General features: G+C 36.7%; 1 protein-coding gene across 7 annotated transcripts in view; it reads left to right on the top strand.

Annotated features, from left to right (window-relative positions):
- Positions 1-26,716, top strand: part of VPS13B (vacuolar protein sorting 13 homolog B) — a 477,951-nt gene that overhangs the window by 402,849 nt on the left and 48,386 nt on the right. For all 7 annotated transcript variants that reach the window (XM_080380100.1, XM_080380101.1, XM_080380096.1 and 4 more), the window contains 3 exons: positions 10,920-11,116; positions 18,411-18,592; positions 20,381-20,730. In XM_080380100.1, coding sequence (XP_080236226.1) covers positions 10,920-11,116; positions 18,411-18,592; positions 20,381-20,730 — 729 coding nt within the window. The remainder of the gene's footprint in view (positions 1-10,919; positions 11,117-18,410; positions 18,593-20,380; positions 20,731-26,716) is intronic.

The raw sequence follows: 26,716 nt of genomic DNA, 5'->3' as shown, positions 1-26,716 counted from the left end.
GCACTGCCCCATATCTCAAACAAAAAGCTATGTGTTGTCACAAGAGCATTTACACAAGTGGCCATGGATTTAAAAGGTGGAGAAAACCATATTTGTCTAATCAAATTGGTCGTATAATGTGTAATGCTCCAAATTCTGAGCTCTCTGATTTGTTTAAGCTGCATCACCAACACAGACTTAAAATTCTTTCTCCTGGATTGTCATCCAGTGAGAGATACAAGCTGTTAAAGCTTACAAGACAAAAGGAAGATAATCTATGGCATTTGTTCTTTTCTCCATATGAAGTTAAAATAAAATATCTACTGAACTATAGCCCTAACAGGTTTTTGTATTAGAGGATGTTTCCCTTGTGTACCTGCCAGGATTCCTATTGCGTGCAAGTGTAGTCAGCATTATAATGGCTGATGAAAAGATGAATGTGTGCTAAGGTCTCCTTTTTTGGCCTTTCTTCTTTATATAGTGTCCTAATAAACAGAGTAGTTAGTCATGGTTTAGAAAAGTGGTGATTAAATTAACCAAATCTCAAAGTCTACTGGCAAAAATTAGGTTAGTGAGTATAGTTCTGAGGCTGCAAGGGCTTAACTTGCAGGCTTTATTAAACAATAAAGAAAGACTAGGTAAATAAAACCACTCTGGTTAAATTTACTCAGAGCATTTACAGATATGGTGAAATCTCTTTTAGGAGAACATAAAATACTTCTAACTTCAAAAGGTGATGATTCAAAAAAATGGTCTTCTGCATTGCCTTACATGCTTATGCTATTTAAATAAAACATTTGCAAACTCTGCAGTTAGGAATCTGATTTTTTCAACACTGTCAGCCAATAAACAGTCATTTTCTAACACCTTGTGGTTGTTTTAACAGTGGCTTAAGGAAGCATGAGCTTAAAAATGACTGACATTAGACCTACTGTAAGTCATTATTCCAGGAAGGATTTGACATGACAGTCAACAGGAAAAGAATTATGATCAATGTCAAAGACATTCATTTTTCCTTTTAACAGAGAATACCTCATTTTTGGCTGGCTCTGCTTCCTTTTTACTTTTCATTCCCTGTTGGGGCTACAGTGTTCAGCTGGGCATTTGAGAGTCTGGGAAAAGAGCTTTTTGGGAAACCACAAATTTTATTCATGTTTGATTTATTCCTTATATTTCCAAAGCAACAACTATTTTGGAAATCCAGATGATTTGTGTGTGACAGGTTAGTGATTTAAGTTCATAGTGTTATTAGATAATAAGCTGTAAAGTTCAACCATGCTTATTGATAAACCTGTCGGTTTGCAAATTTTTGAATCTGCTGCCAGATGCTGAAGACAGTTCAGTACTGTCTTCAAATAATCAGACTTTTTAGACATATGATGAAATAATTTGTCTAGCTGTTGTGAATTGCTCAGAAGGCAGATTTGGTGCTTTGCCTGGGGTTCTGCTTTTTAAAACTTATATTTCTTGTTAATTCTGCCTTTTGATATTGTTGAAAATGACTGTACTAGTCATACCTCTACTATACATAGACTGTATATGGTGGGTTTATGATCTCTACTGCATGAAGAGTTGCAACAAGCTTGAAACAAAATACAAAATACAGACTAATGATTGAGCGTATCTGATCATAAACTAGACTGTAACAAATGCCTTTTATTCTAATATAGGAAACTGCTTTTCTGTCAGTAGAAGCAGTGTTTACATCCATGCACGTATACAAAAAAGGATGCAGGCCATCATGTAAACAACTGGTCTGAGGGCTGTAGGCTTGCATTACAGCCTGAGCCACTTACACTTCAGATGATCTGGATGTGAGCAAGTTTTATGATGCTGGGCAGAATTCTGCACATTTTCCAGAGTTAAGACTCTGACTATTGATGATAAGTATTGTCTTAATTTTCTTGCAAGGAAGGACTTAGGGGCTAAAGGAGTTGCGGTGTTACACAGTGAGTCTTAAGCAGATGTTGAAACAGAGCCTGTTCTCTTTAGGAATTCCAGCTTTAAACATTATTTGTGAACTTCCTTGCCTGAGAGCAGGATTATCTCAGACTTTACTATTTTGTTACTGTATTTTGTGTGTATAATTTTAATTATTTTGCTGTGTGATCTTAGTGTTCACTGCATTGAGATGAGACTGTATTGTTTGGCTTACAGTTTCTGTGCAGTCTGCAGGGAGTTAAGCGTAACTCGTTGGGAATGTTAATGGAAGTTGTGCATAATTTGCCTGTGCATCACACTGAAATTTACCCTTTGGGGTTACTGAGCCAGTGAAAATTCTACCGGGTGCCAGAGGACTGACGAAACCATCAGATTATCTTAATGACAGATTTACACTCTCCTCGTGTTCTGTACTTTTCAGATTTTGTAACTCTGATTTATGAAACTTAGCAAACCCAAGCCCTTCCTGCTGTATGCTGATCTTGTGGCACTGCTTGTAGGAACCAGGCTTTACTGTGGTGAAAATATGTGGTCAAAATAGCCCATATACCAAAAATTACACAGTATTTTAGGTATTAATAGGCTGCTACCCTCAATCCCAGAGGTAACTACATTTCAACAGAATAATGCTTAAATTATTAATAAATACTGAAGCTTAAAAAAATGAAACACCTTCCATAAAAAGTGGAAGATTTTTCCTGTATCAAAAAAAGAGAATGAGGAGTACTGCAAGAAGTAGGTAAGTCCCTAATGTAAGATCTCCTGTCTATATACTTTTGTTTCTCAATACTTGCAACAATAAATTAAGTTCCTAATAAATTAAATACTGTTGCTTTTGCTATTAGAAAAGCAAGTGATCTTCACATAAACTCAGTCTCAAGATGAATGACAATTAGTAGAAAAAAATGAGCTTGACACTTAATACTACATACATTTTCCTGTTTAAAAAGTCATGCCGAAATCTCACTTATAGCATAGCGCTCTTCTGTGCTTTCTTAAGAAAAGCTGTTAGTGTGTTCAGAGTAATTTTTCCATAAAGAAAAAAAGCCAGTATCTGTGACAGATTACATTACTATACACACCTGCATTTGCTCTGAACCTGCTAGCCTGATAAATTGATAAGTTGGTCACATGTTGTTTTAAAAAGGCAAAGAACATAGTTCCTAATAAAAGAATGCTACATATTTCTTCTAAAAGGTTAAAAAACATTTCTCAGGGCTCTTAAATTACCATATTCTGATACCAAGGGAAAATAAAACCTGGGCTTAGAGTCTTGTTTGTACTTAGAGGGCTTTCCGGACAGGAAGGCAATCTTGATGCAATTCAGTAAGCCACAATACCAGTGGGGCATTACAGGTGAAAAAATTGCAGCTGTACCCCTCACCACAATGTATTACAACTGTACAGTGGAATATTTCCTGTACAGAAATAGGGCTTGGTTAACTTTGTTTCCCAAGAGTAGATCACATTAAAATGTTATAAAATCATGATTTCCTGCATTTGAATACTTGTGGTTTCTCAACTGGTTCCAATATTACAAAGGGGGTTTTATAGCTTCTATTAGTTGAAGATGTATAGAAGCTTTTTTCCAAAGTCAGCTAAAAGGCAGTTATGTATTTTTTAAAGAACAGTTTCTCTCAGAAGGCAGGAGTTTTCTTTCATATCTCTTTATTATAACTCTATTTAATATTTATTTTATGAACTACAGTACAGATGTAAATTTAAATAAAATAAATATTCTAATTGGATCATAAATAAATTTGTTACATGTTGAAAGAGCTGAGGTGTATGTTATTACTTAGAAAGCAAAATAGTAGTTATTTTCATTATTCAGCCTAAGACCTCAATATGAATAGGGAAAAAAAATTAAATTAAGCAGATACTGCATATTCAATTTTAAAGTGAGTATTTATAACTTAAATGTTCTAGAGGACAAAATTTGTTAAGCCAAATTCAAAGAGAAGTATAAAAATTCTGTGAAGAAATTATATGGGTAGATTTTGAAAAATTTCTCCAGGTGTGGTATCTGATTATTCCTGAATGTTGAAAAGTGAGAGTGCACCATAGAGGAATAACTTTTACTGCCCAAAAATATACAGGTATGTAACACATCAAAATGGTGTCAAAGTACAGAAAACCATAATAAAAACACAAAGGAGATGAACTGGGGGAGCAGCAAATACTTTGTACGGCTAGAATGTTTTTAATCTTAGTACTGCTATTATTCCTAATACTACTGATACTAGGCTAAATTTTTACCTCACTGTAAACCAGCACATCTTTTTCCTTTATTTGGATCTTCATGAAAAGGGAAAATTGGTAGTTGACCTGTGCCAGGAGAGGCTGTTTTCCACACTGATATGACACAGTCTTAGCCCTGAGGAAGGCTGAAAAAATGTTTTCCAACAGGCAGTTCAGTTTGTAGGATGATGTCACAATGTCAGTCACATAAGCTGAACAGGAATGTGGATGTGGAATTGGCCTACAGTTGTCCAAAAATATTGTTCCAGTGGTCAGATTGGATTGTGTGTGTCATGTGAACAGGCATATTACAGAAGTTTTATTCTGTTTAATATTAATTTTCTTTTGAGCGTATTTTCTACATAATAAATTTTTCTGCAGGGTTCTTTTGCGATTTTTATATAAATAATACTTCAAAATCAAATTTAATAGTCATGTTCTTGGTAGTTATTGCCAAGAATTTTTCCCTAATAAAAATTGGGATAAAGCTTTTTATTTCCTACTACTGTGACTTCTGTTCACCTAATGGCAGAATTATATTTTTAAGGCAGTTGGCCTTAAAACAGTAAAATATCCTAATAACAGAATAGCTTTATTACAGAGCAATCATTTTATTCACACTCAGGAAACTAGAGCTAAAATCTCAGCATGGGTTGGTGTCTGACACAAAGTGCTAGTTTGTATTGTATTCTGCCTCTCATTCACTTAGGTGGCCCTGCTTGGAGTAGATAAAACACACACACGCTTCCTGCCTTCTGTGTACATTTTCTTGTACAGTAATTGTTTCTGGAACAAGGATAACTTCATTTCCAAGAGGAAGCGCCCACGATCTGAGGGGCTGAGATTCAAGAAGTGAGCATTTATTCTGTAAAAGCTTATTTTCTAGCAAAAACATGAATCAAAAGGAAGCATCACTGAAAGCAACATCAAGCACATTCTGTAACCCAGCTGTTAATATCTTTCTTTCTCAGCTGGACAAGATGTATTTTGCAGCCAAAGAGATCTGCATGTGTATAGTTAAAAGTCCATTTTTTATATTGAGTTTAAAAATTATATGCTCCAATACTTAAATAATAAAGCAATAATACTGTTATATAGATTCATTCAGCAACCTTAAAATAGCAGGCAGATGGCTGTAGCTTTTTCCTAGAGATAAAAAAAGATGTCTGTGCAAAAGATGGGATTAGCTAAGAAATGGAGGTATTTTACTTATTTATATCCTAAATGGCAATGCCGTCTGTGTCTGATACCTGTTCGCATTATGACAAGATGTATAGTGAATTGTAGGTATGATCAGTTATGGTAAGGTGACAGCTTGTGGAAGTGCACTGGTGTTGGTCCTCTGCTTAGCTAGAGAGCTCAGCTAGAGAAACATACCTAGTGATGTGTGGTGGGCACCCAAGGCTTTTCAAATCCAGATTAGCAAAGCAGTCTAAAGCTGGGAGGATAACATCAGGTCACAGGAAAATCTAGAAGCATGTTGCGATCATGAAAGCCTTTAAAAAGCACATATGGATCAACAGTCAGTTCTTTCCCATTGCGTTTTATTAAAGTGGGAATAAGGAGTATCCATGTGGTCAATAGGGTGTACAACATATGGATGAAAATATTAATACGTAACACAGTGTTAACAAAGTCTGTAGTATTTCTTGACCCCTAGTTTCCAAATAGGAATTAAATTATTCTGGTACAGGTAATGTGTGACACAAGATAAGATGAATAACAAAACCCACGACCTATCACATTGTAGTACATTAGTGGGAATACTTCGTGTTGGTTATTAATACTGTCTTGCTGATAGGTTAACAAGCATGCAGGAAACGACTTGAAGGATGCAAATTTATAAGAAGGTTTTTGAGTTTTTGTTTGGGGCTTGGTGTTTTTTTGTGGAAAATTAGAGGTTTCAGCTCTGCTGAAATTGAGAGCTTTTGTAGAGAGTTGATGTATGTTCACAGAGGTGATCCTCATAATGTCTGTGTTACAGTACTATGTATTCATAGAGATTCACAGAGAACAAGAATCCACACACTCCTAATTCAAAAGATTTCTGCTCCAAGGCAGTTATTTCAGCTGAGTTGTTTCTTTGTGTCCTTTACTTATAGGGGGCAGGACTGGAACTGTCACTGGGAGGCAGCTGCTTCCCTTCCTATCAAAACTTACTAACAAACCATGTTCATTCTTCATCAGAACAGTGCCATGCAGTTTTCAGATCTCCCATGTCTATAGTCCACAGCAGTAATGAGAAAAAGGAGGAACCTTCAAATTCTCTGCTTTGTTTTACATTTATCTTACTAACAGTTTTTGTTATAAATACTCAAAGTTTAGGCTCTTTTCATGTAGCTTTTCACTTCTGCTTCTGATCTCTGTTGTTAATGCTGCTGATTAAAAAGCATTTGACTGCTGTTTTGCTCTCTGTTGCCATAATCATCCTTCTAAGTAAGTGTTTGTGCCATAGTACATGGTTTTCTTGCAAAGCAGAACCTGGAGATTCTTGGTTAAATCTGAACCCACAGTTTTATGCACATGTAAGTGATAGGGGCTGTACAGTAATGGTTCCATTTGGATTTTACAGGTGAATAAAATCGTAGCAATTAAAACTTTCTTTGAGACCTGGGAAAGAAGACAAAAGCTTTGGAGAAGTGTCTGTTGAAGAAGCATGCTTGCTTTTTAGCAAAGAAGTTTGTGGTTAGATATGCTTCGTTAGTATTTAGTTTTATAGAAGCAGCACTAGCAGTCACATTTTCTAAGAGGTAACAATTATCTGAATTATAGCTTAGGTTTTATTCAAATATTTTAAGGTGAAAGTACCATATTTAATTCTACATATGGGGAATTTCTTGTTGCAGTTAATTCACTTATTCCCACTGCCTATGACTCAGTTCTGGCATTATAGCCCATTTCCAGGCTTTCACAACTATTATTTTTGGCAGCTAATATTGCCCAGAGCTACCATCTTTCCTTAAACTTACCCAGATCAGGCATTAGTAATAAACCCCCTAGAACAAATAAAGCTAGATATGTAGGAATCAGAAATTCTAAATCAACTAAGTCTTTTGCAAGTTTCAAACTAGAAAGCTTACAGTTTGGACAGTCCCAAAGCATGAGCTGTATTTTATATAAGCAATCACATAAGGCATGTCTGACTTTTTACTTCTAATGTGCAGATGATGCCTTAAAAGATACTGTCTCTTACTCTGGTAGATTATTAACATACTGCAACACAATTACAAAAAAAAATCATGAGCAAAAATAAAGAGGAAGAATCTTTTCAACGTGCTTACCAGCCTGCTTTGTTAGGTGGTATATTCTTTCTGGCTACTCGTACTGCTGAGTCCAGCAGTCATTCCTGTGCCTTTCCAAATTCTTCATAATTTGCTTAAGAGGTTACCATGAAGTTCCTGAAAGGCAAACACACTATGTTATCAGAGCCTGAAGAGGAGTTATTACTTCTTTATAGCATAATTGTTCTGATCATTTTACTTTGCCACCATTTCCTCAAGATAAGTTTCAATATTTCCACCACCTACTGAGTGGGTGGAAATTTTAAAATTCCTAGTTTTCTTTTTTTTAAACAACAGATATGAAGTCGGGGGGGGAGGAGGGGGGGTGTTCAAGTTTTGTTCTGCCTTTATTTTCGGTCTTTGTTTTCAGTCTCTCTATATCTTTTCCTCTAGTCTTACTGATAGTTTTGGTTTTCATATTGTAGTACCACTTCTGAGAGTCCTTTTTATGCTCTTTACTTGTTCTTCCAGCTCATTAATCTTTGTGCGAATAGGTAGAATTCGTTCACCTTGTTTAGCCTCTTCTAAAATGCCCACTACTTGCTATTCTAATCCAATCTTGTGAGAGTCTCATTAGGGAGACTTCCATATTAAAAAAAAAAAAAAAAAGTTTTGTTGTGAGATGTAATCTAAAAGAAATAAATATCCTAAATAATAGGATAGCTTTACAAGACTTTTGTTGCACATGTGTTACCTTTTCATGTTGATGTTGTTGAGTAACTTAAGTGTTGATAGGCAATGGGAAGCACAAGACCAAACCAAGTATTCAAATATATCAAATCAGAGTCCTAAAAAATCTCCAGGTATTATAAGGACTAAGAGTTAAAAATATGCAGAAATAAATATTGCTATATGTAGAAGTACTTGTGCAACCATGAAAGGCTGCAACCTTTTGTCAGAAATTATACAGATCCTTTTGTAATTATATAATTCCAAGACTTTATGCTATAGGAAATATGCCAACTATTGTAATATTTTAAATAAAATCAAATGTTTTATCACAAATGAAGACTGTGGAGGTTTAAAAATAGTGTTTAAAAAAGAGTGTAAATGACCACACCATATGGTATGAAAGATAGTGGATGATGGATGTTGCCATTGGGGTTAACATAGGAGAATACCTTGGATATATCCCTAATTGAAGGTAGGGACATTTCTATGGTATTACAATTTTGACTGTTTGTCCACAGGCGTTACAGGTTCAACTAATTGAACACTTAGAAGTTTTGAAGAAATCTAAAACTCTGTAATGCCACTAAGAGCAAAAACAATAAATATAGTATAACTTTGAAATATGGCTACAAACACCGTAATGTAATATTTCATACTGCTGTTGTTGTACACAGCACCATTGTAGAGTTAACAACACAGAAAAGAAAACATCTTTCATCGAGCCCAGCCTGCTCCCACTGGGGCAATACTTGTTACTGTCTCCATCTTATTAACAAATCAAGGTTTTAAAAGCAGCTGTCTTGAGCACCATGGCTGTCCTTCAACCTCCCTTTTTCTGTTCAGGTTTCTAGCCTTACACTTTATTCATAGAGCAACTTAGTTTTGACCCATAGTTCGGGTAGACCTTTTCCTCTATTAACTGTTTGTCTCCTGAGGTGTTTGGGTAGAGCAGTCGCGTTCCTTTTGTTTTCCTTCCTTTGGTCCTCAGCTCTGCACAGATCCTACCATGAGTTAATACAGTTTTAACTGTAGAAGTGGACTTGTGTGCTACGTTCCAGATGAGGCCCCACTGGTGTCTTATACAAGTCGATTAATATTTGCCCCTCCTTTTTGGAAGTATCTCACCTGATGTCTCTCAGGATGACATTTGCTTTTTCCAGGCATCATCATACTGCCTCGGAATTTTCCAGCTGACATTTACATATCTTCACCCTTTCCAATTGAATATGCAGCTTTTAAACAAATGCGTTGCTGTCTTTACATATGACTTGTGCTTTTCTATATTAAATCAATCCCTTTTCTCAGACTCTAATCTTTGAAATTAAATCAGCACTCCTGATTGATATTGCTATGCTACTCTATATTATATACATTACTAGCATCAGAGTTTTGCTGGTAGTTATCAGATACTTTTTTCTTTTTCCCTCCATCCTGACCTAAAAAAAAAGTTGGTGACTGTGGTTTCTTTTTTCAGTCTTCAGGTATCATTGTGACTTGACAGATGTAGTAAAAGTCCATATTTCAGGCTCTGTGGTTCCACATGGTAATTCCTCCAGAATTCTTTAATGAATATATATGTTCCCTTGCCCTCCTCAGGTTGAACCACTGAGCTCCCTGAATTTTCCTTCTTAACCTTCATTCCTGTTAATTAATCCGCCTGCTGTCGCCTCCATGTGCATTATAGTCCTTACTGAGCAACAAGGAAGAATACTTACAGAGGTTTTTTTAGCTGTGCCTAGATTTACTTGCAGATCTACCACATTCTTACCTTTTCTTGGTAATTTATGTATGTATGTCTATACGCAGACACGCATAAAAAAGGTAATAGCACATACACGTGCGTTTTGTACTAGTTGCTTTTTGTCAGCTTGATTTCTAGTATTTCTTGACATGTACAAGTGCCGTAACTGTGGATTTCTGTATCTTAATTCTAAAATCTTCATATCTTACTGAGTTTGCATTTGTTTTAAATTCATATTCTCATTCACTATCATGCTATTATCCCCAACCCCAAAAAAGGAGGCCTAAGACACAACCCTTTAAATCTATGCTTTTATTAAAATTTGTTTTCTATTGTCTTAAGAAATGCCTCTTAATAACATTCTCTCCAGATCAGTGATGCATCCAGGAGTAATCCAAGTGAGTTATTTACAGACTTAAAATTAGGGATGTGATTAAACAGAAGCTGCTATGTATTTATTGGGTTTGGTTTCCCAAAATCACAGAGTTGTCTATAATAGCATATTCCATGAAAGAAAAGATCATGTGATTACAAGTACTTCATGATTTCTTCCAGGATTTTTATTCATGTGTTGGCTCACCACAAGGTATTGTGTTGTCTATCATAATTTTTACTCTGCATCTTTGATCATTTTAATATGAAAATAAATGGGTAAATAATACATTTATATTTTGTTATGCAATAAAATTAAAAGAGCTGGTTCAAGCAAAAAAAAAAAAATTAATGATGATTAGAATGTCCTTGCTACCATGATGTGATGACATCTGATGGACTTTTTGGCTGCATAGTACAAATAATGATTACTTGAGTAGTCTTTGTTATTCTTGTGTACTATGGAACAAGTAGCTATTTCTGTACCTAGTAAGAGAAGGTTTGAAGTGTTATACTGCAATGACATTCTAAAAATATTTTAAGTCAAGACAGCACAGAATCTGAGTAAGGATTACAATTCTGATTTTCTATATGACAGCTTACTTTAGTTTTGCACTTTTAGTGTGTACAGTAAATCCCATGATATTTGCAATCAAGCATAAAGTAATTATGCCATCTCCCTTTTATCACAGATTCCTTGCAGCTTGGAGTACTGGGATGAGCTTCAGAAATCATTTGTTGCATTCCGGGAATTCAGTCTATCAGAAAGCAAAGTCTGTGAACTACAGCTGCCCAGTATCAACCTTGTAAATGATCAGAAAGAGCTCATAGCCTCCGATCTGTGGAGGATTGTCCTGAACAGCAGTCAGAATGTGGCTGATGACCAAAGGTAATTTTAAAGGAGGAGGGAAACAGAAATGTAACGCTACACTCTTGAGAAATCTTTTTCCAGATACTTAGGAAAAAAGATACTGTTTTCATATGCAGTAAGAGTAGCTGGTCTTAAATGAGATTGACTGTAGTTCATCTTCATGCGAGGTGATGGAGTGTGCACAAAAAGAGCTTTCTTTTACAAGCAGCCTGGCAGCGTCATATTCATCCATTTTCTGAATACAAGGTTTACTGAAAATTGTGGACAAAGAGGCCATATCCTGAAACCTCTTAGCTCCACAGGGCAGTAAAATTAGCTAATTATCAAAAGAAGGCTGGGGTGTAATCCATTGTATAACATAGTAGTAAACATTCTGCTTCCATGCACTCCCCATACATCACCTTCGTTCTGTCCTCAGCGCAAGTCAATGACTAAAATAAGCGAAGTGTCTATTTTGAATGGATTAAACAGAACTGGAGTACTTCAAGAGGGTTACATAATTATTATTCATACAGCTTGCTTACTATGCTAACAGTGAAAAAATTTAATGAGTTTTTTCAAATGCTGGGGATCCATTTTTCTTCGTGTTTTCAACTGGAATCAATGTACAATGACAGATATTCTGCCTATTTGCATTCATTCAGTTTTAATTAATAAAGTAGAGTAAGAAGAAACAAGTACAAGTTCTCTTCACAAACAGCAGTGGAATTGCTTTCAAAGACTTTCTTAACATTTTGTAGCTGGAGCAGAAAACCCCACATGACCCTTTTGGATCATTGATATTTGCTGATTGTTGCTGCCTGTGTATGAACACATGCTTGAATGAGTGTGTAGCATCCACATGTATGTTACATGCAGCTATAGAATTCAGAGAAATCAGGAAATATGAACATGTCTAACAAAATCAATGAACAAAATTGAACATCTGGTTTCCATTAATAGTATCAGGTTGGAAATGATTTCTTGATGTTAATTGTGAAAGAATGCATTTTCATCATTGAGAAGTTAAGTGTTTTAGACAAGGTTAATTCCTCTGATTGTGGGACCTTGGCAAAATTGCCTTCCTGGTCAGCTTAACACCACAGAAATGTGAACTCGGTGGGAACTGAAAATGAAGTAGTGAAATTTAGTAGATTTTTTTTTTTTCATCAGGCATTTGGCACTGTAATCATGTTTATTGTTCTCTGCTCAAATAGGGTTCATCACTATATGCAGTATTTTTCATTCAGGGAGCTCTGATAAGCTAATGAGTTGTAATCCTTCAGAAGGAGGCTAGGGTTAAAAAGAAATACAGATAAGTAAAAAAAATACAGTATAAAACCAGTTTGGACTGTGATTAACATCAGAAATATTTACAGCACATTAATTAACCTGCCTAGAAGGTCTGACCTAATGATTTTCAGCTGGGAGGCTGCAGGCCTGCTCCACAATGGTGACCGTCTTCAGTAGTATCAGGGTGTCAAGTTATAAAGGGGTAGAAATACCCTAATGGCCTTGAGGTACCAGAAGACCCTAAGGCAGGCAATTGCTCTGGCCGCAGCAATGATATTAGAAGCCCTACGTCTTCCAGTTTGTGTGTGTATATGAAAAGCTAAAGCAGAAACTACAACTGAAAGAACAGGAATTAAACTGAAGCCTTAGCAGTTCACTGAATAGAATAGGGATGGCAGGAGAGGAAAGAAGGCGGCAAAAACCATGCACCACACTACTGAAGCATTTGGAGGTAAAAAAACAAGAGAAAGAGGGAAGTCAAGGGAAAGTGTCTTTAACTGACAGCTCCTTAGGCTCGTGTACAGAGACTGCAGTCACTAGTCCTGACACTTCTGGTGGCCTGAGGAATTTATAATAATGTCAAGAGGTGCAGTTTACACCTACATGAACTAACAGTAGACTGGGAATTTGACGATTCATGCAGGTAAGGGCAAACTCCATCCAGAATCCTGAAACCTGAGAGGGGTACATGAGGAAACCTCTATTTCAACCAGAGAAAGGAAAGGTTATATTCCCTGTCTCAGCAGCAGTTCCAGATAGAAATTCAAACTGATCTCTATATTCAAGCAAGGCTGCACTGCAGGCTTTCTTAAGGAAAACTGCAGGAAGGACTGGTGTGGAAGAAGTAGTCCTGACCAACCTGGAGTGATCCTCCTCAGAGAAAACTAACGGGTCTGAAAAGGAGCAGCTGTTCCTCAGAGATGAGGCCTTGACCGATGGTGCTTGGGCACACTGTCTTTGTTGGAAATAGAGCAAATCATACCAGTCACACGTCACTGGCTTGGAGGTTTTGAGACAGTTTGGAAGCACTGAAATACATATAGTTACAGCTACAGAACAAGTTTAAAGTAACGGTTAAGCCCCAAAGGATCACATTCTGTTAAAGGGAAGCCTTGTTTAGCAGGTGGTGACAGGTACTGCGGACCTGCAGAGAAGGCCAACCCTTCCAGACCCCTAGTAGAATTTAGGAAGTCCGTGCTGGTAGTAACTTTGCTGAAAATGTGACTTCATCAAACAAACATATTGCTACCGGCATGGATATTTTCTTGTTACCAAGCACCCTAAAATGTATTCTGGATTCTACTAGATGAAAAAATGCCAAGCTTTTTTTGGTTTTGATAGAGAGAAACTGCGCCATGTCATGGTAAATTTCAGTGTTAGGCTTGTTCCTAAAGCAAGTGTTTAACGTGAGATCTTACAGACTTGTGAGAAGAGCCACAAGGAGCTGTGCTTAAAGCTAGTACCGAGTAGACCAAGGAACTTCAAGGCTGAAGTATCTGTGAGTGAGAGAGAGAAGCAAAAACTGTGTGGAAGTTGAATCTCAGTTTTCCTGGAGACTCATAATGATTTGATATTAGTTACATGCTGTAAGTGTATGACTGATTAGCAAATTTAATTCATGATTAATTGTAAAGTATAAAAATGCTGTCTTGTCAAAGTTTATTTTCTTAGTTTGATCCTGTATTTTGGGTCAGACTTTTAACAGCTGCCATATGCATGCAGCTGCTGCTCAATGATAATATTTTTTCCTTCAAATTCTGCAGGGCTTTTTTTGTGGTAACCTCTATGATATGCTAATTATTAATACCAGAGAGCTGATCCTTTGTGGTTTAAGTACCTTATTACTGATTCCTAACATCAGTTATAAAGTATGAAACTTATGTGGCTCATGTGACAGGAAAGCAGCAAGGTTTGTGAGAAGATGTGGATCCAGCTGATACGTTGAGCAGTAGCTGGCAGGCTGAAGTACATCAATAATGAATATGGAAAGATGTCATGATCCAGATCCTGTGGTATGCAAGCTCTTTCTGAGATTGATCGGGAAATAATTAGATGTATAAAAATGAAGGAGCTATCTGAATAGGGACATAGTATATATGTGTGTGTTGTTTATTTTGTAGACCATTATTCAATGAATGTCTACAGTTTGAATGAACATTTATGAATGTTTATTCAATGAATAAATAAGTCTTAAGTCCTAAGTGAAATAATTTAGCATCCCCTTGGGGATTTACTGTAATGTCTATGGAAGGAATCATATATGACATCCATGACTGTTTATGGAAGACCTTAAAATAGGGATTAAAAGGAGATTGTTTTTATAGATTGCATTTTCATGTTGCAGGACTTGCAAATTATAATCAAAGTTACTTTTATTTATAGCTCTGTTCGGTTGGTGAGACACTGAAGCCCCTCCCTGGTTTGCTTGGGGGAGGGGTTATCATTCTTCGTTTAAATGAGTTACATTACAAGATGTTTTATATATTTGTGTATCTCCTGTGTAATGTAAACAGTATTTTTATAATTACTGACATACTAATGTGAAATAGTAATTGAAAATGCCTTAAGATACAAACCATGAAACAAGTAGAAAAACTTTTAAATAAGCATTAAATTGCTACTTTTAAAAAATTAATGTGAGGAATTGTGATCATGTTTCTTGCTAATTGTTTTAGCTTTTATTCAAAGTAAATGATGTACTGGATTTTGACCTCTAACAATTTGGGTTCAGACCAGCATTTGAGTCATAAATTAAATGAGTTAAGTGGTCTCTTTCTTCTTCCCAGTGGATATTTCCCCATGTTGTGGTTTCATCACAAATGGCAGTTTTGGTTTAAATATTCCACTCTTAAAATAACAAGAATAATGCAGATCACTGTTAAGTCATTGTTCCCAGTTGGCATATATTTAACTTGAACTGCTTTGCATGATGACTTTGAATGTAGGTATTTTCCATTTTAAAAATCCTGATATTTCACAGGATTTAAAAAGAAAAATCTGTTATTAAATACAGGTCAGCTTTATTTAGAATTTCCCTTGGTTTTGTTACACCCATCCCTCAGCATGTTGTGCCAAACACAAAGCAGTAGAAGCTGGTTATTCCTTTTCTCCCCAGCTGAAAAATTGTGGACAGTCCACACTGTGTTTTGTAGCTCCAAAGCAGCCAAGAGAATGTGGGATTTTTTTGATATTGTATTTATTTGATGTCCAAATTTTGATTTCACAATCAGATCTACCTCTCATATTAATGCTCCTACTATTGTTCACCAAGGCGTAATTGAAAGTTTCCTGGGTTTTCAGCTAACACTGCTTTATTTACTTACGCACCCAGCATCTTGATTTCTGTGCTTTATGCAAGGTAAACAGAGAAAGTAGCAGTGCTAAAGGTCTGACAGAAGTCTACCTCAGCAAAAAGTTTAAGTGGGATTTAATTTAAAATTGGAGGGCCGTGGTAGTGATTTTAAGGACTAGTATTCATTCAATATAATGATCTCTTATTACAGTTCTTTTTTAAGGCAATACTATAGTAATTTGGATGCTGCTTTTAGTATATTTTGTACCGTAACTGGGTTATGGACCCCTTCACAGATAAAACCGTAACACTTGAATGAAGTCTGGGCAGGTAGGAAAGCAGTGATGAAAGAATCCTTGTTGCATTTCTTTTCAGGTGATTTCTAGAAGGTGATCTCTCTGTAGAGTGACTTTGCCTTCTAAAACATGGTTTAGCCCACATTGTCCTGCCTCTCTCAGTCCTTCACTGCCAGTGCTTGTCCCTCCCTAGCATGGGAGAGGATGCAAGGCCAGTTCTGTCCCAGGGAGCAGCATTCTCCCACCCTCATTTTCCATTTCTCTCTGGTTAGGTTCTTTAAGCATGTGGTCAGACTCTGGATTTTCTTAGGGAATCACTCCAGTGGTGGACCCTTTTGGTTTCCAAGCTAACTGTCCATGAGAAAACAAAACGCAGTTTTGAATCTTTTTGTTCCCAACCTCTTAAGCAGTTATGAGTGAGAAAAGACAAAGGTCCCATCACAGTAAAATGCACAATCAATAAGAAGCAGGTATATAAAATTTGACTAAATAAGAATTTGGAGGGTTTGGGTTTTTTTTTATTTTGTGAAAATATCCATCTCTAAAAAACATATCTAAGGAAATAAAAAGGAATAGGTTTCCAAGGAAATGAAAACTGGAATTTCAGAATAAACCTCTAATTTCAGAAGTAAATGTCCTTCGTTTGTACTGCAGTGAGTGTTATAACTGTTGTGCAAATTAAGTCTTAATTCAGAATATCAAAATGTAATTATTTTTTTAAAGTTCCTCATAGTTTGGTTAACATTTCTTTGCACCCCTCTACCCTTTTCCTATTTTCATTCCATATGTCCCTGAACTTCAGTTTCTAATCATAATGCAATGAGCAACAATTCTTAAAATATTGACAGTTATTCTGAGAGAACTAATCAGTTTCACGGGTTCAAAAGTATTTAATGGTCTAAATCAGCATATGAATGTTGGTGGCTTTTTGATTTGCTTCCGTGCTTTGTTCCAACAGTCTAAGGAATATCCATGGCAGAGCAAAGAAAAGCATCCCATAGTCCCATAGATATTTTAGTGTGTGAACACAAAGAATAATTTTATTTCCAAAGATGGCCTACAACACCATTTTTGAAATTAAACAGGCAATTTGAAAGGTAAAGCACAGGAAAGCAGCTAAAAATCTGATTAAGTGATCTATCTTTCATCCTTCACCGGCTTAATTCATTCTTAATATCCTGTCTTGATTCTTTGATAATTAGGTAATACAGTTGGGTTTTACTGCTACACAAGTATTTTAATTGATGTCTACAAATCTAAAGTTGGATTTAAGCTATAATATACCATACTGGCTAGTTACTATAACACAAAAAAATACTGATTGGATTTACCTGTCCATGGAATTCTACACATTGGCAGCTGTGAACGTTTTGAGTACCCACTATATTTCTGCATAATTTTGCAGTAACACTCATGGAATTATTAAAAATTTGGTCCTAAAAGCCTAAGACATATTGCTTTGAAAACCAATATTTGAATTTAAAATATCTTCAAAAGTCAATGAAAATCCATTCATGGTGCTTTATGAAAGCTAATTACTTTCTGACAGAGATAGTAAGTTAGCCTTACTTAATCTTTTGTTAAATTTTATTTAAAAAATACAAGCAGTATTTGACTGAGGACATGGACTTTGTTTTCTTGAACCATATCTATGCTTTTAAACAAAAGCTCTTCAGTGTCAAACGGCAAAGAAAGTGAGAATAAGGAACATTAAGCGTAGATTTGGCTTAATTTAGATAGTTTATTTGTACTTCAGTGGTGTCTTAGCAACCTATAGAATTGTGATGTAGTGTTAGTTTCTCTCAAGGGACCAAAAGATAATGCTTGGAAATTCATGGCGTCAGGAGCACAGCTACAAAAAAGACATCAATGGGGTGGCATTTTAAATGTAGAATTAGTATGTTGTAATAGGTGCTAGTAAAAGGCTCCAGGCTGAGCTTGTAACACTTGGAGATTCTTTTTAAGTGATGACTGTAGAGTGAGAAGGGCAAAGGAAAGTTTACAGGGACAGGGTTTATGCATGGAAGTAGTTTAATGGCTGTGCACTGATTTCCTTAAAATAAAATGGAAAAAAAAATTCTCTTGACCAGATTAACTTGTTTAAAGCTCATCCTTACAGCTTTAATAGTGGTAATGTACTCTGTTTAGCTATTTCAGCAATTAAAGATACCTGATATATTTTGGTTTTATTTTCTGTATATATGCTTCACTTCTGTGATTTAAGTGTTTCAGTTTATAAATTGAAAGTGCAGTGTGATAGAAGTATTGTTGGATTGCAGTCTCATCTGCTGTGCTCTGCTTGGAAAAAAATACATACACTAACATCAGCAGTTAAAAGAAAACAATGACATTGGCCATGTTAGAAAACCAACACGGCACATGGTCAAGTCCTACTGTAAGCAATAAAATCCAGGGAGTGCTGAACTACCGCTTTGTTATCTACCTTCTGCAGCTCAGAAAGTGAATCTGGCTCACAAAGTGCATGTGATCAGCTTGTAACCCCCACCGCGCTAGCAGCCTGTACCAGGGTTGACTCCTGTTTTACTCCGTGGTTTGTGCCATCACTGAGTGTGTCGATCCAATTTACCTGTTTGGAAGTCCACCTCTGCCATCATCTTGATCAGCTAGGCACAGGTACGTACTCCTTTATGTAGAAGAATAAAACCATATAATTCATACATGCTGCTTATTTGCTGTTTTGCTGTCGGTAGTCCCCATTTCCTCATTTAAACAGGCATTCTTGAAATAAATTATCCAACAGCTAGCAGTGATACAGACTGAAAGGTAAAACTGATGACTTCTGTGCGTTGAGCAAGTACATACGGTAGGCAGCGGGACTGACTGATCAGCCCCCTTCCTCCCTCCGTAGTGGGTAACTGTAGAAGCCGTCCGTTTTTCGTAGTCTGATTAGTGACAGCAGGTGCCATTTCAGTTTTGAGCCATCCTAGTGAATGAATTTGATCTTTTAAATTTTCCAGCATATTAACAGTACTATTAAAATATTTGATGATTTTGCAACTCTTTTAGTAAGAATTCCTTGGAAGAGCTCTGAGAACTGCAGGTTTTACTGTTATTTCAATTATGATGACTTTTGGAGCTACATCTGGTTTTGTTCAGTGCTCTCTGTCATTGCATTAATGGCAAATACATTCCAAGAGATCTTTAGATTATTGTCTGATTTTCAAATGCCAGGAATGCTTTTCATGGAAGATGAGCAAATATCTTAGATAATTTTGACAGGGACAGCTTTCTTCATGAGTAGTTTTTGTGTTTCTGCAAGTATTACAATATATTCATTATCAAATCATACCAGGACTGACACTCAACATCTAGCAAATAATTTCTTGTCTATTGGCTACCTCTATCAGTACATAATCTTCCTCACTATTACACTCCAATTCCAGATGCTTGATCTTTAAAATTACACGTACTGGAAAAAGCAAAAATCAGATTAAAATCAAACCCAGCTGTTTCATTTTTCAACAGCAACTGAGTTTATGCTGATGCTGTTGTTGTTCTTGTTATAGCACCTAAAGGCCTTAAGTTTTGGGGCTCCGTTGTGCTGTGTTATATGTGAAGGGAGCATAAAACTTATTGTATCCATTATGCTTTTGTAGAATAATAGGGCTTGATCCTGGAAAGTGATGAGTGTTTTGGTTCCAAATCTGTAGAGCACTTGAGCATATGCTAATTTTAAGCATGTGAGGAGTTCCAGCAACATAAATAATAACATCAATGGAAAGACTCACATGCTTAATGTTACACAAGTGGTGTACGTGCCTCGCAGTGTCTGCTGCTACAGCGCTCAGCACTTTGCAGGACTTCAGTGAACACGATAAAATCTTTTTTATTATATATTTCTCATGCTTTAGTCTCAGGAAACTGTTTTGTTTAATTCCTAGTATTATGGGGTAATATGTTGCATCTCAGTGGGTTTGTGGTCTTGAACTCTGTAATTGCAGCAAAGACAATTTTCATGGTGGAGCCTGTTACCCTGTACAGTCACATGTCAGCAAATACTATATTGCTAAATTTTTTTTGTATTCATATTATGCTATGTGTGGAGTATCATCTACATCTACTATAGCAAAAATTCTCACAGTAATATGGTTTCTGCTCTGAATAGGTGGCAACCTGAAGTACTGTGGAATGTATACATAAAGCGGTTTGTTGGCTGGTCTATTTGCCATGAAAGGATTTGAGTTTGCAGATACTTTTTGTTTGCAGCTGCTATTAATTACAGTTCTATTTTACATCTAATAAACAGTGTGAACAGGATTAATTTCAGATTTCAGAAATGTCAACTCTTTTATGAATTTTACTTGTTTTCATCATATATACAAGCAGTTAAAATATAATTTACAAAAACATACAGAATGTGGCAATGGTGATGTTCTAGTCATTTGTTCTTTTACTTTTCAGCTCCACCAAAGTTTCTGCAGCCATTTTTATCTGATAAGAACATGCCATCTGAACTAGAATACATGATAATTTCCTTGGATGAGCCTCATATATATCTTCGTCAGTGGAGCGATGAGTCGATGTTCCAGGAGATACAGTTTTCAGCTCAAGCTGACTGTAAACTTTTGGAGTGCCGAAACGTGACTATGCAGAGTGTTGTGAAACCTTTCAAAATCTGGGGGCAGACTGCTCTTTCAAGCAGCACAGTGGGAAGACTATTGGACTGCACGATAATGGTGGACCCCATTTTCATCAACTTTGGCCAATATGCACTTCATTCTCTAAATAAAGCAATTCAAGCTTGGCAGCAGGTATGCAAATACAATAATTAGAAAAAAATCTAGCTCTTGTGATTAATAGCAAATTAGAATACCAACTGCATTCATTAAAAATATTGCAAGATGTAAAAGCTTTAATTTGCACTAAAAGTGTTTTTTACTAATAAATGTTAATTCCATGATAGCAATGAAAATTAGGAGACAATGAATGCTATATATAAAGGCAAATGTAGCCAGAACTGGTTGAGTTTCAGTGAAACTACATGGATTTATATCAGAATAATCAGAGTCTTGGTCTTGAAATGCATAATATTCCATTAATTTATGAAAAGGTGAGTGACGCGTGATATGTAAGCACAGCTCAGTCTGAGCGGTAGAGCATATTGTTTCCAGCTACTACTTCTATCCTTAGTGAAGCTCAACACTAGTTTCACATTACATTCTGTGCAAGCAGCATTAATGGCCGAAGCCAGTCCTGGCATAAGGAACCTTGCTTCTGCAATGACCCCTCGAAGGCCTGTAATTCCCTTACTCCACTATAGCCTTGAAATCAAATCATTCTCTTCATCTGCCTGAAGACCTATGTGGAGCCTGGGAATTAATTACCTATCATGGCACTACAATAACAAAGCCCCCAAAAAAGGATGAAACATCTGTTTTATATCAAAAAATTCTTTTTTAAGGGCATTCCACGGTTTTCTTGTTGCAAAAGGACATTCATAAAACAAGATCTAGTGTGATTTAAATCTTTACAGCTGGCTCAAATATCAATGTGAACAAAAATCTTTGTAGCTCCAATTGCTGGTTTTTGTCATATTTTGAACAATGCTTTTAATAAAAAACAAACATAGAAAGTATAAGAGAGTCCTTGGTAGGCGTTTAAACCCAAAATATTTCTTACTTGGTACTAGTCCCTCATCTAAGACATGTGTGGCAACTACTGCAAAATGGCCTTCAGAAAGGTCAGTTTCCTCTTAGGATGGAAAAAAAAAAAGATTGCTCAGTCATAGCTATATATATAAATAAAATATGGTGCATAAATATTTAAATGTTTTAAACCACATCACAGTGTGAATGACTGACTGACTACTCTGTGCCTTGAAGGAATATTCTGAGCTGAAAAAGTGGAATTGTATATTTGATTAAGTAGAGCCATATGTCGCATAGTATATTGCTGACAGGTACATTCTATGAATAGTTGGTACTGATTTATACATGGATTTGGCAATGTTAACATGAGCCACAGGAGGATATACTTCTGTAATTGTTGCTGTAATTTTCTCGTTTCCTCTCATGTCAAGGGTACTTGCCACCATGTTCTGATGTGGTGGGTATCTAGCCCTGAGTATTTGAGATTAAAAACTTGCATCGCTTTGAAATTAGGGAACAGTTAACACACAAGTGGGTTCAAAACAGCTTATTAAATTAATTGTTACCAAGATGTTTTGTATGTGGCTTTACCTCCAGGTTCGGGGGGTGGCACATACTGCACAGGGAGGGAATGAATTTCCCAGTGATAAGCCCTGTTTGATGTTTGCTGTTCGCACAAAATACAGTATAAATGCTGCCAACTAGAAGCGTGAATTTAATAAGCAGGAAAGGTTATTTGAATTCTCCACATATTTTTTACTGGATTAATATCTGAAACAAGTGATGTTGTAGTCAGTGGACAGACAGATGAAGCATGAAACAATTTGGCCCTGCACCTTTAGGTCAAGAGTTCAGGATTAACAGAAGCCTCTGTCAGTGTCTTTGTTTCCTAGATATGGACTGATTTTTTTATTATTTTTTTTAAGTAATGATGAACATTTTGAAAGTAGATTAAGCTTAAAAAACACCAGGCATACAACTTGCTTTATACTTCTAAGTCACATGTTGAAAATCTGAGAGGATTAGCACTTTTTAAAAACAGTTTCCCCTTTTGACATATTTCACTGTCTAATCTGAAATCCCTGTTTAAATACAAGCAGTATCAGGCTAATGCACATCTAAATACAAAGCTACAGTCATGGTTTTAATAATCAAATAACTGGGTGGTGAACTTCCAAGATTGTTATTAATTTAGTTTTATTATTTAATAACAACATCGTACAGAGTATCAAGTGAGATAGCAAATGCATGTCTCTGTGGGGGCAGGGTGTTTTCTCCTATGTCTTTGTGCATTTAAACCTTCACAAATTGTTTTATAGCATTAGTGCTTTGTGATGTGTAGAGACACAGGGTCAGCTGAGAAAACAGCTCCCCAGGTATGGTACTAAGTGAGTATTCCTGGGAAAAAACTATTCCTTTGTGGTCTCACGATACAAATGTTTTCCTAAACCCCTCAGCATTTATAAAAGCTCCTGGTTTAAACCTGTGTTGAACCATTAGAACTTCTTTTCCTCGAGGTCCGTATGGTGCTTAACCTTTCTGTTGGCGGTTGCATAAGTTTTCTTAATGAGCTGGGATCAGTCAAAATGACATCTGTGATCACAGTAGTTTCCCCATCTTTCTACCATAAGCACAGAGAACAAAGGAAAAGGGTACCGAAAATTTGCGTGTAGCTTCAATTTAATTTTCTAGCCGATAATGTCAAGATACTGCCATGAGAATGAAGCTTAAACAATCAGAAGGAAAATGTTCTTTTATCTTAGAGGAACTTTGAGGGAGATAAGAAATTGCTGAAGACTTTCTGTCCAAAAAACATTACTAGATACTAGAGAGAGGGGAGGTGTGTATGTGTGTGTGAGAGAGAGAGAGAGAAGGCTCGCACAGGTCTTCAGTAGCTTGTGAAGCACACAGAGAATAACTTTGTGCATACAGAGAGGCCTAGGCATCTATGCTGGCGGGGTGGGGGGTGAGGTTCCCAGACCCAGAAATGCTTTGAAATAGCTGTGAGCTGAGACTTGAGCAGAAAGTCCTGAGATAAGGAAAGCCTGGTGACTAGTATTATGTGGGATGTTTTTCCCCTCTCTCAATAGAATTCACAAAATACTTGAAACTCCAGTAAAGGAGAGACGCTTTCCATTCCTCTGTGAGAGAAAAGAACAGCTGAAAAGTAATCTAAAGAGCGGCAGGAAATTGTCCCCCAGCAACTGACCCTATCTTTATCTTAATCAGGCTGTTGATCTGCTACTGATTCTTTTGATTTGCTGTTTTAATTCAGAAAGGGAATTTTTTTGCTAATCCACACTTAGGTGTTTTCAGCTCCTGGAGTCATCATTCAGCCCTTTAGCATTATTGCCTCACAAATGGCCCAGTTCTATTTGTTTTTATTATGTCTGGTTTCTCTACATTTTCTTTTATCGATCCAGATTTCCTCACTCCATCCTTTTGCTGGTGGGTTGTTGTTTTATTGATTTTGGTTTTTTTGGTCCCTTTCTGCTTACCCTAGAGGATTCTGCTGTCAGACTTCAGTAGCAAATTCGGGATCCAGTTCCCTGTGATGAGTGCAGGAGCTGCTGTAGCTCCCCAGGAACCAAGAAGCATGGGTGGTGCTCTGTCTGGGAAAAATCTCCTGCATTTACCACAAGGAGAATAGGAGTTGCCTCGAACCCTGCCTGTACAGTGTGTAGTTGCCATACTGAGCTAAATATCCACAAGCTTCCTTGGTAATCCTTTAGTCAGCTGTTACTGTCATGACTTGAGGCACCACTAGCTCTCTCTTAAGCCTGGCAGCATGGAGCAACACCTTATTATGCAAATCTTGGCATCTCTTTGATTAATACTTTGGAACTGTTATAAAATTGAGCTTTAAATACCTCTTCTGCTTAACTTTGAGAAGCGTTGCTGTTAAAAGCGGTGAGTTGTAGTAGCAAATCTGGCATTTAAATCGCCTATTAGTGGCAATCATTCATCAGCACCAAAATGTGTGCAAGTCTATTAATAATCCCTGATGGGATAACATTCCCCCTGTACAATTTAGAAGTTTTATGCATGCAAAAACATGGCTAGATTCTTTTCTCCCTTCAGAAGGTGCAAGAACCAACAGTTCAAGTTCTAACTTACTTGAAACTATAGTTATTCAGGTGAGAAGAAGGAAGTTCATAATCTTCTGGTGATGCTCTTCCAGTCTCTGTGTAACCAGCAAGAAAAATGTATCGGATAAAAAAAAATAATTTCTTAAATTCCCCTGAGGTTATATCTAGGTTTGACTATAACAACATGCTGAGCTCTGTGGATAGTAAATGCTCCCTTTTATAAAGAACATTTTGCAAAGCTGTAACAGGAAAATACATATATTTGTGGTAGACTTATGGGTGTGTGGGTATGGCAGCTTTACAGTAAAAAGTCATAGATCCACCACTAGAAAATGCCAAAATAAACTCTGCGCTCTGAAGTGGCACTGTAAATGTCAGCCTTTAGCATACCCAGATCTGCTACTGAATGCAATACAGACACATTGCTCTGTAATGAGTTTTACTGCTTTGAAAAAGTGCAGTTTTAGTTATACTCACCTGGCTCTTGTTTCACAGAAGATACTTGATCTTATGCAGAAGAATTCAAGAGATTTGGAGAGAAGCTTTCATCTAAATGTTCTCATGCTTAAATACTCCTAGGGTTAATATTTTTGTGCACAAATGCCAACCATTCTGACATTGTCACAAAAGGAATTCCAACCTGCCTGTAGACGCACCTTAAGTTCTTCTGAAGTTAATAATAGTAGTGAACATATCTCAAAGGACGCTAAATTGGACATATCTTGCACACTTCACTTTTCAGAAAATCTGTTCCATGTATATCACCCAGCAATGTGCTACTAGCAATGTACCAAACTGTTTTTTGTGGATAATTAAGGATCCATAGGGATCGATGAGGAAACGTTTTTCTCTCTCTCATGTTTGATTTCTGAATTTCTGTAGGCTTCCAGGCACATTGTTATCAAAGAACTAGAGACCCATATGATAATAGACAGAGGAGGTGCTAGCTTCATTATGTCTGTTTAAATGTCCACTGAGAGAGCAAGGAAGGGAAACAGAGTCAGCTCTTGAAGACCGTGGAGGTCCTGTAAGTTAGAGAAAATGTTACGGGAAGAAAGGATGAGAAAAGAGCAGCTGGGCTATATTGTGGAGAGAAGGGAACCAACAAACAATAAAGCGTTGTCAAAAGTATGTGCTAGGAAAGATGGGTCAGAAGGAGGTAACAGAAAGCACAAGAAGATGAATTCTTTGTTATACCCATTAAATTGCATGAAGACTATCCAAATATTGCTTTCTTGGTGTAGATGTTATGGTTACTCGGTAGTTGCTTGTAAGTGGAAGGTGCAGCCCAGCAGCAACTACGACAGAAATACACAAGAGATGATCCCCAAATCAAATTGTCAGTCACACTTTGACCTCTCCCGTACAGGGGATTATAGTTCGTGCCTTCAGGGCCGGAAGAACTGTAGCTCTGGTAATTTTTATGACTATCGTATAGTCTCCTTGTATCAACAGAGTGACAAGTAGCCAGATGAAAAGCAGAAAAAGAGGGATGGAAGGATGCTGCAGGCAGGAAGAAAAAGTATTGTAAAATCTAAAATACTTTTAAAACCCATGATAGTTTTTGATTTTTCCTATTAGACTGTCAAATTGCATGATGTGTTTTCAGACTAGCCTTGTGGAGCCGTGAAAATACTCTCCCCATGTCTCCTGCTTTTTCTTTAGTTATTTTTCTAAGTATTGTGGTATCAGGAGAGAGAGACAGTCTTCTGCTGCTGACCCACAGCAACATTTCAAAGTAGAAGCAGCAGCTGGGGAGGAGGAAGTGCAGCCTGTTGGCCTGAGAGATCAGTTGTCAGCCATAGAGAAGCCTCTTCATGCTTGTAGCGCCCCGTCTGCCCTACGCGACATGTCATTTCCCACTGAATTTAATTTCATTGAAATCTTTTATATGTTAGGAAATCTAGTTTTTATTGTAGTTTTAAATCTCTAAGATTAGCATTACATAAACATAAAGTAAAATATGTTAAGTCTTAGGATATATTTTGTCAATCCAAACAGTAATTTTTGCGGAGTACGATGAGACCAAAAGCTAACGGCAAGAGATCTTGAAGCAATTC

The sequence above is a fragment of the Falco punctatus genome (genome assembly GCF_963210335.1).
Source record: "Falco punctatus genome assembly, chromosome: 3".
NCBI lineage: Eukaryota > Metazoa > Chordata > Aves > Falconiformes > Falconidae > Falco > Falco punctatus.
Note: the sequence above shows the minus strand (reverse complement) of the source record. Positions and strands in the feature narration are given on the sequence as shown.